At 45.5% G+C, this 15,898-nt stretch overlaps 1 protein-coding gene across 1 annotated transcript in view; it reads right to left on the bottom strand.

Annotated features, from left to right (window-relative positions):
- LOC119186219 (uncharacterized) overlaps positions 1-14,962 on the bottom strand; it is a 54,208-nt gene extending 39,246 nt beyond the window's left edge. The window contains exons 1-4 of the mRNA XM_075883738.1: positions 14,765-14,962; positions 6,533-6,659; positions 4,443-4,624; positions 1,552-3,131 (exon numbers count right to left, since the gene is read on the bottom strand). Coding sequence (XP_075739853.1) covers positions 1,552-3,131; positions 4,443-4,624; positions 6,533-6,659; positions 14,765-14,864 — 1,989 coding nt within the window. The 5' untranslated portion in view covers positions 14,865-14,962. The remainder of the gene's footprint in view (positions 1-1,551; positions 3,132-4,442; positions 4,625-6,532; positions 6,660-14,764) is intronic.
- Between the last annotated feature and the right edge of the window lie 936 nt (positions 14,963-15,898).

The raw sequence follows: 15,898 nt of genomic DNA, 5'->3' as shown, positions 1-15,898 counted from the left end.
AGTAAGTGCCTGAAAATTGACAGGGTTGACTAAAAATTCATGTTTGTTTGGTGCGTGTTATGCCACATCAATATGTGGTATGTTTATTTTTCTTCTCATTTATTTTGTATGCATTAAATTATTTTTATAGGTTATCGTCGGTAACTGTTAAGAAATTAACATGGCAGCACCCATGGAGAAGCGACCGCTTGCTTCGATTCGAACTTGCTCTTGCTACACGCCCATTGCGCTGAAAGCAACAAATGAAGGGTGAAATCAGCCATCGATTTGTTTTGTCTTACTCTGACAATAAAGCATCAGGCATGTTTTATCGCTATTAGCGAGAGAAGCTGCTTGCTTAGCCGCACCTGCTAAGCATAACGCGCCGATGCCCAAACCAAGAGTGATGCGTCTCCAACGGACATGCAACTTGGCACAGCGTTTTGTGCGCGTCGGATCCTCCTTCGCCGAAAAAAGAATGAGAGAAAAGAAGCGTTGCATCGAAGCCCGACGACATAAAAGTAGTCACACGAAAGCCACGTAAAGCGTCGGAAAGAAACAGCCATAAAGTGAAGTTATCTGCCGGCATGAGCATCAACTGACCTTCAGCCGAGCAACAAATCCACACTTCAAGTTCCTGGTGGGGTTGCTTGTTTCACAGTTTCACTGTATTTTTTAAGTGGATAAACAAGCCATATAACCTGCAATGAGCGTTTATAGACTATTTGGCGATCAGATGTGCAAAAACTATGAGTAGATGACATGGCGCGGATAAGAAAAGCTGTGGGGTTGCTAGCACCCCCTGTAATGTGGTGTGCACCTCGTGGTGTACGTGTTTCACACATAGGCCGCATTTTGGGTTCACAACTACTGAACGGCAAGTGGTGTTGTGCTCACGAGCGTTTGTCGCCGCCATCATCATCACGTTGGGCACCAGGCCCGCTCATCTATCCTGTGCCACCCATGCCACCACCAAGGCTTGCCGCCAGGCATCACTGCCGGCGCCACCGTTCTAATCATGGTGATGAAGCTGGCTGTTTATTATGTTTTTTTAATGTTGTGTAATTTTGTATAAGGTTGTTTTAACGTGTTAATGACAATTGATGTATAATACTTTGGCTGATGATAACGTCGATCTAAATGTAGTTAAATAAATGTGTGATGCCTGGTTCGGTCCGACCGTGTCTACTGTGTCCACTCCAAGAGCGTGGCGCTCTCCACTTCCGAGGCCCTGAAGCCTCCACAGTGCTGAAGGAAACTTCCGAAACAGGGTATAGATTATTACAATTTCAATGAATTACGTTAAAATACACTGGAATTTATCGCAGCACTTATGCATAGTTTAAATTTCATTTCCAGAACCTTAGCATCGAGTTATGAAACGTTGACACATTTATAGCCAGACAATCAACATTCATGTCGCAAAGGGTTAAATGTACAAGCTAAGACTACATAGATGCCACATGGGCTTACAGACTGCTGAAATGATAGCGTGTGAAGTAGCTAGCTGCTGATACTTTTCACTCGGTGAGCACTGCACCACACAGCCGTAGAATTTGATGTAGCCTTTACCTGAGTTGCTGTCCCCGAGGTGTTACTGGGCTCGGAGGCCTCGTTGAATATGCGCAAGCACTCCTCCACGGGATCTTCCTCTTCTTCAGAGTCAAGATCCCACTCTAGCACAAACGAGGGCACCTCGACGGTCGCTTCCTCTTTTGGGTTCTTTCCAGATGTCTTCCCTCCGTCGGACCCCCTCTCCTGGCAGGAGGAGGCATCCGAAGACGAGGACTCCGACTCACTGGAAGTAGACTTTGCTTCTTGCTTGTCAGAATCTTTCGCGCCGGATTTCTTTTTTTGCGATGAGGAGCTGCTGCTACTGCTGCCTTGCTTGTGGCTTGATGACCGCTTGGACGAACTGTGGTGACTAGACTTGGAATCACCTTCCTTCTTCTTTTTGGATGGCGAGTGGTCCTTGGCGGATGTGGACGAAGGCCGCTTCAACGAGTGATTCGACGATGAATGCTTGGACGACGATGAGTGTTCTGAGGAGTGATTGGAGGACGAGTGATGTGACGAAGAAGAAGAATGCTTAGAGGAAGAGTGATGAGAAGAATGTTTCGACGATGACTGCTTTGAAGATGAGTTCTTTGACGATGAACGGTGCGAAGATGAGCTCTTCGAAGATGAATGTTTCGACGAGTGCTTCGAAGAGGAGTGTCTCGACGATGAATGCTTGTCAGACGACTCTTTAGCTGGTGGCTTCGATGCTGACTTCGATGAGGAACCCTCTTCGGAGGGACTTTTCAGCTGCGGTTCTTTGCATGACTCCTTGGACAGGGAATCGTTAGAAAAGGTCTCTTTCGATGGGGATTCCTTGGAGGACAAAACCTTGGATGAGGTTTCCTGGGGAGAGGCACCTTTGGATGAGGAGTCCTTGCTAGTGGACTCCTTAGCTGAAGACTCCTTAGAAGATGAGTGCTTGGATGACGACTCCTTGGATCTTCTCGATGACAAGTCCCTGTAATTCCCTTTCGATGAAGACTTTTTGGTTGATGATTCTTTCGATGAACTTTTTGCGGATGACTTTTCCTTAGACGATGGCTCTTTGGATGATGACTCTTTGGAGGACCGTTCCTTCGATGAGTGCTTCGAAGATGAGTGTTTAGATGATGAATGCTTTGACTGTGAAGTCTTAGAGGACGAGTGCTTGTTTGATGAATCATGCTTGGATGACGAATGCCCCTTGCTTGTGGACGAGTGCCCTGAGTGGTGCCCTTCCGAGCTGTCCTCCTTTTGAGCTTGTTCTGCAATATCACCGTTTGCCATGTTCCCGTCTCCTCCTTCTTTCACCCTGCTCTCTTCACACTTCTCCTCTCTTGCGTCTTCCTTCTCTTTGTCTGGTGGCTCGTGCTTAGCAGTCTCCTTCAATGCCTTGTCTTTGTCCTTGGCAACATCTGTGGCTTGAGCTTCAGAGGAAGGCTTTGCAAAGGAGCCGTCCGGCCCTCCGAGACGCTTGTCCTTGAGCCGAACAATGGCGTCCACTTCCTCCTGCACCATGTCTGCATCATCCTCGTCATTTACGCCACTGCCGTTCACCTGGCTGCTGTCGTCACTGCTCAGTTCTGGGGACTTCGACTGCTTGACTGGCTCGGCTGAAAGAAGAACACTCAGGATAAATAAATTTTCAGTGATGAAGACATTCAGATAATTCGCTAAATGTTGCGCGGAGTCACTTTGCGTACCAGGTTGTGGTGGACAATGTTGAGAAAGCGCCATCCAGTCTGATTACTGCTAATTGTCGAGCAGTAACCTTAGCAACCAAATGTGGCCAGCAAAAATGACTAGTAACTCATTCAACCTGAAATAGCATCTTCATTTAAAACAAAAAAGCAGATTGCAACGGGTGCTTCTAGACGTGGCGTGCCAGCTGGTGATGCCATCGGTCCGTCAGTCATTTGAGACTGCTCCCACTTCTGCACCAAAAGAGCATGTGATGCATTGACACCAGCACCACAGAACACCTAGCCAAACAATATGCTCCACACTACCATCTCATCTTCGCTTATCTTGAGAGAGCATACGCAGTGTATTCTGAATCTCAATGATGTTGGCAAATATCGATAGTTAAAAGAACAGTGCAACACCAACATGGATACTGACAACAGCGCAACAAGGGCCAAGGGATAGGAAGAAACACAGACGGACGCGGAGCTTACAAATGAAGTTTATTTTTTAAACGAAGCAGAATATCAAAATGAAACGACATGTCAACAAAGTATTGCAAGCCAGTATTTGCAAAAAACCAAAATGACGAATCGGCCTATATCACTTTCACCAGTAATGCGCTTTCGCCAGTCATGCGTGACAAGTTCACCAAAACAAATGGTGAACTTCCGTCAGGGCAATGGGCGAGATGCTCATGCAGTTACTGCCAAGTCTCCCTATTTCTGCTGCCTCAATTAACTTGTGCATTTATCATCCCTTGTTGCACTGCTGTCAGTACAATGGACCCCCAACTTGCCCAAATATTTGCACTATTAACATGGACATGCAACAGCACAGAACCAGCACTGTATGTTTTAAATATGAATATGTACCAACTGGCTCACATATAGACACTGTTACACAACCTTACTACTTCAGTAGGCACCGTTTTTTTTTTTTTCAACATTGTCATTCTGTTTACCTTATCAGCACTTCCTAGTCCTCACATTTTGCAACACACATTAGCTTACCTTCGTAATGAAACACTTCCTTATGCCAATGTATATTACAAGCTGGTACATTGTTCTCCTCTGTCATGTTTACGTTGGGCTTCTTTTTAGCAACAGATTAAACTGCACACTGGCTCCCAATCAGACCCTACTGTTGGCGAGATGTCCACTTTAATCTCCAGACGGGACCTGACCATCTACTCCGAAATAAATGCTCATAGTGCGGAGTCACCCCTGAAGAGCCCTTACCCAGTGCCACTGGAGCCGCACTTCTAATCTGGTTCGGCTGGGTTGGCGGGCGGTTAGTAAGGAGGTTACGCCTGCGCAGCTCGGCCAGAGGTGTGGGCCGATACTGGGGCACGCTTTGGGCTGGGATGTAGCGCTTCGGCTTCGGTTCTGGCGGATGTGCTGCCACAGGCGTAGGCACGTACCTGCACAACGAGGCACAGTTAGCCTAAACGTTCAGCAAAGCAATATTGACGGCATTCACTTATTCGATTCTTTGCTGCACACAGGATATGTGCAGTTTCTAGCAGAGAAACCAGCATGAAAAATCTAGCAAGAATATTAAGCATGTTTAGAAATATAGCAATATTTTTAGACACAAAAGATAAAGTTCTCTAAACTGTAGTTCCTTAAAAAAAATGAGTAGTATTTGAAAGTGTGGATGCAACTGAAGTACAGTGCTACCAACAGTGCTAGTGGTACTAGACACTTCTAATTGTTCAAAGTGACAAATATGCCAGGGACCGAATGTACAGCCTCCAAGTCACTAGAGGAGGTCGTATTCCTTACACTTTACAACAAACGTTTGCGGCTGTGTGGGGTGTCTTTCTGCCACACGGCAACAACTGTCATACAGCTCGATGGTCTTTTAAGAGTAACAAAAGGAATATGCAATGTTCGGCTGCACAGTTTATTGATAAGGTTAAATAATACCATATACAAAACATCCGTAACCACTGAGCAGCGCCCTCTATTAGTGAGTTAATGTGAGTGATGCCGCTTAGGATTAATATACTGTAGTGAAACCTTTGGACCTGGAAATGGGTTGCACTCTCGAGTGCCTTTTAGTAGGTCATCTCCAAGAAGGGAGCCAATCGCACTGAGAGTCCGTGCATTGCTGTGACTGTTGCCATGACGCGTGATAGCTGACTGCCGGCTAATAAATGCCTCAACAATAACAAAGTACAATGCGACGCTGATCATCATGATCTTCATTTCCCGAAAACTGTGCACTCTCTCCTTTTCTATCAAGAGTGTTATTCTTTTCCGTATCGCAGGCACCAGCAAACCTACAGCTGCAGAAATGCCAGCAAGCTTGAGAGAAGAAATCGAGAAAGTTGATTGCTAGCACAGTCTTCATCGCCTAAAACAGTGTAAATAAAAACCTTTCTTAAGTACATCGGCCAGATCAAGTGAATCTATGGCTGCTCTACGCCAGATCCCATACACTATGCCCCACTGATAGCCACACGCTATTAATGACTGGGAACTACCGAGCACACAGCGGTAATGATAGGAAAACAGGCAAGATATTGTCACAATATTTTCAATTGTTGTGTTGCTGAAAAGCTCCTGAATACACCTTTTCTTGACTAGTGTATGGCGCAGCAATTAAAACCACGAAAAAAGGGAGCTAAGATCAGCGCTACCGTGTAATGTTGAATTCCAATGGCGGAGTCGGTGCAGCCGACCGACTTCGCGAGCGAGCACTCGACTCTGGCGTAGAGCAAATCCTCCAAATCCGCCATCGGAACACAACCCGCCCTGCTGGAGCAAGGCGGAAGCTGCCGCGTTACCCAGGATACCTTGCGCGTGGTCTTTTCCGCTGTCTCTTTCCCCCGTGGTTTACCAGCATCGCCGCATCGTTCGTTTGCTTGTTAAGCGCTATTCACCTGTGTGGAATGGATATCACGCCAAGCGTGCAACAGCTATTGTCCACGACGTCTGCTGTCGCTATCGAGTAGCAGAAGCATTGCCGCACGCTTTGCCGAGGTAGCCGAGCCGTCCGCCATTATCAACACAACTCGCGCCGCGCCAGCCGCGCCCCCAAGCAGGCAAACGTGTTAAAGGAAATGCGTCATGCTGAGTTCCGGTCCACTACACCAATTTTGGCGGAGCAGTTTTTCCTGCTCCACGGAGTGACTCCCGCTCTGAATCCCCTCCGGCTCTCTCATTGGAACTTTTGACTCTCGCTCTCACTCTGTCATTGGAACACACTTGCTCTTAAAGGAGCAGAAAAACTTGCTCCGACTCCACCATTGGAATTCAACATAAGTTACACCTTCATGCACTAAGCATCGGGACAGTGACCAAGGCGACAAGAGTTCACTCACCCAAGTGACGAGACTTGAACCATGTCCTGCCGGACTCGGCGCAGGGCATCATTGACATACTCCAAGAGCTGACTGGACTCATCAGCACGCTGGACGGTGTTAGCTTGTAGACCCAGCAGAGAGATTCCTAAAAGCAAGAGTAAGAGTGTGCACACCAACAAAAAGCTTCATGCAAGCTGAATAAAATGCATGCAACTGTGCCCCAAGCAACACAGCACAGTATCCAACAGATGTCTACAACGTTAAGAGCTACCCTTAATCTGCACTGTGAGCTTGGTGCAATGATATAGACAGCACAGTAATACAGACCAGAGTACGAACTTGAGTCACTAACATTTTCATTAATCCATTTCCAATTGCAAACGAGCACCTCTCCCCCCAGTCCTTGCCTAACTGGCCCCTAATCGTTTTGGATGAGTGAAGTTTGTGCCTAAGGTATAGAATATTGATACCAGAAAAAAAGCACGCGTGAGCCAGCATGCAATCAGCTTATATTAAAAAAATGAGTGTGTTTAAAATAGATATCTCTCGCCACATGCCAATCAAACACACCTGTTCCTGACTGACATAGAATAAATTGATACTAACAGGTGGCACTGCCCGCAAGCAATATGCACAGGGTTTACCATTAAGGGGAGACAATGGTTTATCCCAGCACCCCCCCTTTCCCTACTAATGTATGAGGGCAGATTTTGTGCACCCCTCTAAGGTAACAGGATGGCACACAAAGCCTTACCACTTACACTGTGACAGAAACTATGTGAATTATCATTTAGGACCCATAAAAAAACTCCGCACAAAGTTTTTATTTTTCGTTTACTCTTCATTTACTAACATATGATGATGATGTGCTTGAGACGGGGCACTGGCATGCTTTATTATACTACAGCATGTACCATCAGTGTCAAGAGCACTTCACCAGGACACATAAGAAATTTCAGTTAGACACAGGAAGTTGTGTCTAGTAAAAAGCTTTGTATCACAAGAATGTTTTTATTGGATCAATTTGAGCCACAAAAGCATGATACGAGGAATTCAGCTTGAAACGTATGCCACTCGACAAGTCCTTCCCTGCCCTTTTCAGTATCAGAGCAACTTGAAGACGGAAGATCACATGACGCAGATGCATCAACACGTCATGCGCACGCAAGGTTACATGTGGAAGACACGCCCAGCCAGGTCATGCACGCACGTGGTGTTGTGTCGTTTCGACATTCTGTGTAGTGTCCAATGCCTGTTTTTATGGAATGGATCCCCCTATGCACACACGTTTGGAAAGTCTGGTATGGATCATGTATACTTTCCACAATACACCGTGTCACACTGCTAGACGTGCTGTAAGGAACGATGCACAAAAATGCGGCAAGCGTTGTCAGCGCTGGTGCCAGCCCTACATGGGAACGGCGACAACACGAATGCAGGCAGCTTAGCTTCACATCTTGCTCAATTTGAACTGAAAAAAAATTAATAAAAACATGCACAGATTCCATTTTTGTTTTTTGTTTTTTTTTTACAATTCTATCAACTTACAGTTTTCTACTCAAGGAACAAGCTTCCCAAATTATAGAAATCGCCCTAATAATTCTGACAGTGTCACAGAAAACTCTGATGTACACAGGACTATTTCTTGTTCTACGTCACGTCCCCTCCTTCATGTTGGTGCATGCACCCGTGAGATGAAAGGCAAGCGACCTTCAGTCTGACATTTCACCTCTTTCCAGGGCGCGAGATCTTGGCAGATGTGAAATCTTAGATGTGAACTTGAGTGCCCAGTGCATGTGCACATGCCAGCTTAAAATGCTCAAACCTAGTGAGCAGCCCTTTAATCCAGTTGTGCCGGGTCAATTTCTCCTCTGTCTATAAACACCTTTAAAGTGTTCATAGACAGAGGAGAAATTGACCCGGCACAAGTATTGCTACCGGCCAATACGAGGAAGGGCATAGCCAGAAATCTTTTTTTTTTTTTTTGCGTGTGGGGGGGGGGGGGGGTGGAGGGAGGCACACCTACTTGATCTGAAGTGGCACAGGGGCCCACATATGTGGCCGAGTGTTATTTTGGGCTCTTTATGTTAAAAAAAAGGAGGGGGGTGAAAGAAAGAGACTCGGGAGCGGGTTTATTCTATGCTGGACGCTTAACTCTCCATGCTTGGCAATTAAACGAAAAACTCTCTCCTAAAAATCATGTGAAAACAAGGACAGCTGCATGGCTATGACAAACTATTAGCGCCTTTGTGCCATCGTAATTTTTTTTACTTTCATGCCATAGACAAGGGTCTGGCAAAAGTTTGAATTTCTGAAAAAAAATATATGGTGCCTATATTTACAACTTTGGGGGCCGAAAGCTGTGTTTTACCTGCCTATTTTTTGCACCTGAAGTGTGATCTTTAAGTGCCTAAAAATCTGGCCTCTAGTTATGACAAAAATCTATAACATTTACATTACCTTCAGCTTGTTGACGTCAATACCTACCCACAATTATGTCAACCTTGGACCACAATAGCTTCATTAAAGGTCACAGTCATTGAGCTCCACATATGCGCCAGAAACATTTTCTGAATAAATATGAGACTTCTAATGCAAAGACAGCTGAAGCCCCCCCCCCCCCCCCTCCTGCTGCCAGTATATGCAATAAGCCTGGCCAGAGGCATAGATTTGTGCTTTTTAAAAATCCCATGTCATTCAGTGCAATTACAGCAAAAGTAACCGCAATGCCACCGCCTGCCAAGCTTTCTAAATTATGAAATTTTTTTTATCGGCTACTCTTTAACTGATCTTCATATTGCAGCCCCAGGTGTTGTCATAAATGTTTGCAACAGAATATGGCACTCATATCTAAACGAATGCCCCTGTATACTTTTTCTCAAGCAGCAGTGTATTTCTCAGCAAACAAAGGTTTCATATCCTCTGTCTTATATTGCGAATGAGCACTGTACAATCCCGCAAGGAGGCAGAAGGGTCAAGAAAGGACAAAAAGAAACCACCTATTCATAACACGAAGAAAACCTTCTTCATAAAGAAAAGCTTCCTAGTTGCCCAAATATTTGTCCTGGTTTGGGGTTTGAACCCCAGATTAACACATTTCCATCACAGTCATTCTACTGCATTTCAGCTTTTCTTTCTGAAAAATATGTATAATTTCCTTGTGGTTTTGTGCTACATATAGGTGGTTGTCTATTTTCCCTTTTTCAGTCTTTCATATGAAGGTCAGCTGAGCTAGATGCAACCTAGACTGCACATTATCAGAAAACGTAACCACAGGATAGCATGTCTATGAGCCTGCTTAGAAACTGGAAACACGTAAAGTAACACCTGAGAACCAGTTCAACTGTTGCCCAATTGATAAGAATCAGGCTAAGGCTTTTCATTTACAATGCACAAAATTGCTGGGTATTGTAAACTGACTACCTTGTTCATGGCAGTTACAGTCCCAGCCGACTGCAGTGAATGTGATGGTAACACTTTGAAGGGACATAAAAGAGAGAAATTATTTTTCTAAGATAAGTGAATTAGTCTCTAACGATAGCAAAAAAACGCCACACTTGCTGCAAGAAGATACATGATAAGCGAAAAAATGCAGGTGGTGACACCACCTTGAAGTTTTCGCACAAGATGCCGTGATGTCATAGATCTTAACGGCGTCTGCTAAGTCATACACAACTCACAATCAATAAAATTTAAGTGAATTTGTCCTTGGAGGAGGCTGTAAACTCAGCACATCAAGTTGTGGGAAATTTAGTTGAGTAAATGTTACCAAAATACAAAAAATGCAATAATACTGATTGTTGGCCTAGTTGGTATTTACTTAATGGCATGATTTGGCCGCAAAAGAGACACACACAAGAAAAGGAACACTCAAACGACAAGCACAGGCGGCACTTCCATGCAGGGAGTTGGAAGTGCCGCCTGTGCTTGTCGTTTGAGTGTTCCTTTTCTTGTGTGTGTCTCTTTTGCGGCCAAATCATGACAAAAAATGCACTTTGGAATCTGTGATGGCCCGCGCAGAGATTTTGGCAGGAAATTTTAAAATTAAAGCTTCAGAGGGGTATTGGCACAAACTTTTTGGCCTCATGTTTTTTTGCTGAAATGTGTTCCTGTGGTACTGTTAGGGATGTAGCTTAACACGACAGATAGTTTCCTGCAGCATGCAACAAATAATTAATTACAGGCTCACTATTACCTACCTACCAGTTTCAGTATCGGTTTCAAAAACGACAAGCCACCGAGTGCAACCCTCACTACCTAGCGGGTGCAACGCTCGACCATGGCAGCACAAAGTACTGTGATGCACTTCCGCGCGATTCACATCAGGAAGTTTTTTCAAACAGTAAACTAGACAGCAGTGTCATCAAACACACAACTTTCAACTCTTGCGCCGCAGACATGGACTCATGAGCAGCTGCTGAATAATAGTCTGTTGGAGCAAACACGACCAAAAAAAAGGTGGTTATGACGTCATCGTAACTTGCTGTAGCGAGGTCATGTGAGGGAAGTAGGGGGTTCCGTGGGGTCCCTTTTGAGGGTGAGCGATGGAGTCGATCGCTCCCGAAAACGTCAAAATTTATTTTAAATACCTTCGAAGCTATATTGGCCATTGATAATTTGCAGATGAAATACGCCTGTTCACGGGAAACGATCCCGCAAGCTATCTCTGCCGACTAAATTTGTGTTAGTCCCCCTTTAACCTTGATCTTCTCCTCCATTACTGAACCTACAATTGTGAAATTGAAAACACTTGAGTTTTCAGACTGCAACTCATCAATGTAAATTGATTCATTTCATAACATTAGTGTCCCTTTAAGTGAAGCTGACAGACCTTGCATCATCTGACAGACCCAAATCCAACTATATTCTTCGTGCACACTACACGGGACTCATCACAACTGCAGTGGTGAATTTTGAAGTCATAGTTTTACAATGACAAGTAGTTTGTTGAACATGCCCACACTCGTTAATTAACCTTTTGAGTGCGAAGCCCTTTATGTAGCTAGGCTGTCGTCATCGATAAGCATAATGTAGACAGAACCACGCATAACATAGCCAACTGCAGCATATCGAACGCTTGTTTGCACCAAAGAGACTTCCTCTTGTTCTTCGAGCGCCTTCATGATGACATAAAAGTGTAGACATTGCTACTATGGCCAGAGAAACATGACATCACAAGCAACGTGTAAAAAGTGAAAGAGGAAGCAAGCAAGAAACAGAGTGAGAAAGAAAGGGAAGAAACATCAAGAATAGAAGAAATAAAAACAGAAAAATGCACAAAAAGACTGGAAAAGGCAGCAGGAAAGAATGAGAAAACCCCGCAGAAACAAAGAAGGCTGCTCAGTTTCTCATTTCCTTCATGCTCGGCATCGCTAGGATTAAGCTGTCACAATTTTTTCTTTTTCTTTGGGGGGCTGCCATTGTGCCACGGAGACAAAACCACCACTTATGCTTCGCAACACTACCGCAGTATCAACCCCACTGCGGTAGACAGAATTACGTGCAACTGTGCTTGGAATAGGCTGTTCAGCAGGCCTCTTACTGCAAGGACGCATTAAGCAGTCAGTTACATTGTTCTACCCAGTAAACAATGGGGCTCCTTTTCCTCGAAGGAAGGAAGACAGGAGAAATAAAATGGAGGCAGGTGACACAGCGGTAGCAGCACAGTCCGATGTGACAGGAAGGGCTCCTGGAGTAGTTTTCCAAGTAATCATGAATTACATGAGTATTGGAGCTTATTGACTCGCAAATCGATTGCCACAATAACTTTCAGACTACGTCAAGTAAGAGTAGAACTAAAGGTGATTGTCACAAGCTCCAAGTAATCACTCTTTCCTTTCATCCCGGAGAGGGCACTGAAGGCTCCGCTGGAAAGTGGAGGGTTGACAAAGGGACAAGAAGCTACATCCCTACATGAGCATGCACCATGACATTTCTCGTTATGAGCCAAGCTTCTAAGTCTTGCACCCAGCCGTCGAAAGGTCCCCGCTGCATCACTGCTCGTACCACTCTCCCGCCTTTCTCCTTCTCTCATTTTTCCTTACTGCCTTCTCTCCTCATACCGGCAAATGCGCAAAAACCACCGCTTTGCCCAGTCTTCTTCAACCCCGTGGCACCTTCGGGGTTCCACTCTGCCCAGTGGTTGGTCCATTGCTTGGGCTGGCTCGCGCTGCTCCGCACACTCTCTCACTCACTCAATCATTCCCACCACCAAGTGCACCAGACACTCTCGTCACCCTACCGCCTTCATGAAAGCCAGTTGTGAAATCAGACCATAGTCATTTGCGCCCCATTTATAAGGAGCTTTCATCACCGGTTGTACTCGTGCACAAAAAAATTGCTAGTTTTTTTTTTTCCTCTCAGCACAAAGCTTACTGTAAGTGTGATCATGGACGGGTACGATGCAAAACGCTGCAGCAACTCTAATAGCCATACAACCCACGACATTGGCCACTTACTTCCCCTGTGCCATCCTTCTCTGCTCAGCTCTTAGTGCACTCATCGAAATGAGCGAAGAAAGCAGTCACAGCATGCAACGAATTTCTGTAACTCTGCTCGTACTAGACGGATTCTAAATATTTTGAGGCCCTTAGATTCGTGAGGCAATGAAGTCCTTTAGTGAAGCCATCCAATGGTTACATTGAAAAGTGTAGGCCTATTTAATAAGGGAGCAGAGGCCCCACCTGTATGACTGAAGAACACCAGCCAATCGCCCAGGCGATTAAAAAAAAAACCCGCTCGTGAATTCTGCTCGAAGAACACAGCAGTATCACCAAGCGTGCAGCTGATGATGCCAATCAAGAGCAAGGGTTCAACCGTACACGCTTGTATGCATTCGTCTTCGATGTGTAACTGGTGCTGCCTTCAAAAGTCTCACACTGCCATAGTGGGTGTGCCATAATAACTACTTCATGCCCCATTGTTCAGAATAATTTATCAATGTCACTAGGCTTGCACTGCAACAGGACAAATGTTTTTCTCACTGTAGAGTATAAGGCATTTGCTGTGTATTTATATGAACATAAGAACACAGTAGATGTTGGTAAACAAATATCTGACGCTCAAATCAGGGATCTGTAAACAAACACCCGACACGTAAACATATGATAAACGGGACAACAGCAATTACCCGGCATGTATTTTCTGAACAAGTTATGGGCTCTGTTGAAGGTAGTTTCCTCGTTAAGAGTTAAAAAAGAAAAGGCATCTTTTGTACAAGTTATACAAGACGGCACAGAGATAAAAGTTAGAAGTTTGTGGTTAGAAAAGCTTCAGCAAAGGTCGAAACATTTAGTTTAGCACACTGTACGCATGAGTGTGACTACTTTGCAGAATGTAGCTGTCTCAGACGTGTTTGTTGTGATGCATGATCAGTATATGTTCCCTAGCCTAACGTGCTTGAGAATAGGGTCAAGGGACTTAACAGAGATCTTAGTGGGAAGGCATTGACGGGGATTCGATGTGGACTCTTCCCTAGGCGGCGAGCACGTTCAAGCACGTCCGGACATGTCAAGTGCACCCACACCTAGCAATGAACCTTTCCCGCAAGTGAACTGCGACGAGCAGTTTCCACGTGCTGGTGTTTGTAAACGCGTCGTCTATCTATAATCAGTTTTTTTTTTTTTTTTTTTTTTTTAGCTCACACGCTAGAACGGACCTACCGTCGATACGCGGGCCCCAGGATGAAGACGACCAGAGAACGTGACGGCACGCCCATACAATGAATGGTCGTCACATCGGCGGCTCTAGTACGCGTTAAACTCGAGCTATTACGCATCTCCTCGCAGATATCCGCTATGAAAATTTTTCAACGCCTGCCAATTGTTTTTTCGCCCGCCAACTCGAAGTCTTTCGCAACATCGTAACCTCGAAAGGACTCGTGCGCGGCGAGTGATGTATCGTCCGAGTTCAGGTTCGCTTCAGGTTCGAGACGGCGCAGCTCATCTACCACATTCACTCATAAAGTGAGCGGCAACACTTTCTCAGTCCTCGCAGATCGTGTATTCGCCCGTTGAGCTCGTGTCTTTCAACTGCACGCCGTCTCGACAGTGCTTGCCTTTTGTACACAGCACTCGGAAACGATTGTTGTTGAACACACCAGCGAATGTGATCGGTACTGAAACTAGATGTAGTCGTGAACGCGTCGGTGATTAGTTTGGGGTGCATTTCGGGTCCTCGGCGTGGATTTTCAAGCCGAAGAGAAAAGTTGTCGCGCGCACACTGAGCCCCAGCACCGACGGGGACGCTTACCCTTTTTCTCATGGCTGAAGTGGCAATGAGGCCGCTCGCAGAGTCCCGACGCAAAGAAAGGACACGGCAGTTTATTAAAGAAGCCGTTCGATGGAAGCATAGTCGCCGCTTGGTCCAGGCACAAACATAAACATCTCCACCTTTGGGAAACGACGCTGTAACTACCGCACGCATGAGAAGAACAAAAAAGAGTCCATAAAAAGACAGTGCGCGTTGCCAGACGGATTTCGCACGAGCGCGCGAAATATAGCGCGCAGCTGTGTTCAAAGAATAAACGCCGCATGTTATTTTTCAGTAATTATACCAATCTTAGGCTAGAAATATATGGTTTGTATTAAGTTCGAAGCATTTTTTAGCAAACCTATGCGACATTGAGCGTATGTAATTATCTATCTATCTAGCCACTTACATTTGGGTGCTCTCGTGGTCACCCCATATCTTGGCGTGAACCAAACTTAGCATGACAGAGTAATATAATTTGACGAATATGATGCGCTGGTCAAGACATAAACAATATCACATTCCCGTCGCGTACGTCGTCAAACACTTCCCGCGAGGCAGTGGCACATACCCACAAGCGCGTATGTGCAGTAGGTATGCGGGTATGTGCCATAGGTGTTACACACTTAGTCTACCCAGGAACGACGAGAACACGCACGGGTAATTTTACGTTGAGAAATACCCGACATTGGTATCGTCGACCCGACGAATGCAAAGAATATATCTAAGGGTCCCAGCTGGAATCGAACCCAAGCATATTCTGCGTGGCAATGAAGAATTTCACTACAGAGCTACATCAGGTCTCGGAACTACTTTTCAAATAGACGCTAATCTTCGTGAAACGTCAATAATGGTTGCAGTGCTGCCTACTCAATTTTCCATACATTACATGTACCCATAGGCGTAATAGCCGGGGGGGGGGGGGGGGGCAAAGGAGGCGCGAGCTCTCCCTGCCCCCCCCCCCCCCCCCCCACTGAGAAAAGTTGAGGAGGCTGAGCCCCCGTTCCCACTTTTTACAGTGGTCACTATCGGCTGCACGCTGGGGAAACCAACAACTAAGGTGAAGTTTTCCTTCACCACAATAATCACTCAATTATATTGTTACGAGGAAATTGTAAAGTTACCGGGGAATGT

Source organism: Rhipicephalus microplus, unplaced genomic scaffold (assembly GCF_043290135.1).
Source record: "Rhipicephalus microplus isolate Deutch F79 unplaced genomic scaffold, USDA_Rmic scaffold_20, whole genome shotgun sequence".
Classification (NCBI taxonomy): domain Eukaryota; kingdom Metazoa; phylum Arthropoda; class Arachnida; order Ixodida; family Ixodidae; genus Rhipicephalus; species Rhipicephalus microplus.
The sequence above is the reverse complement of the archived record's forward strand: the minus strand, read 5'-3'. Positions and strand labels throughout refer to the sequence as shown.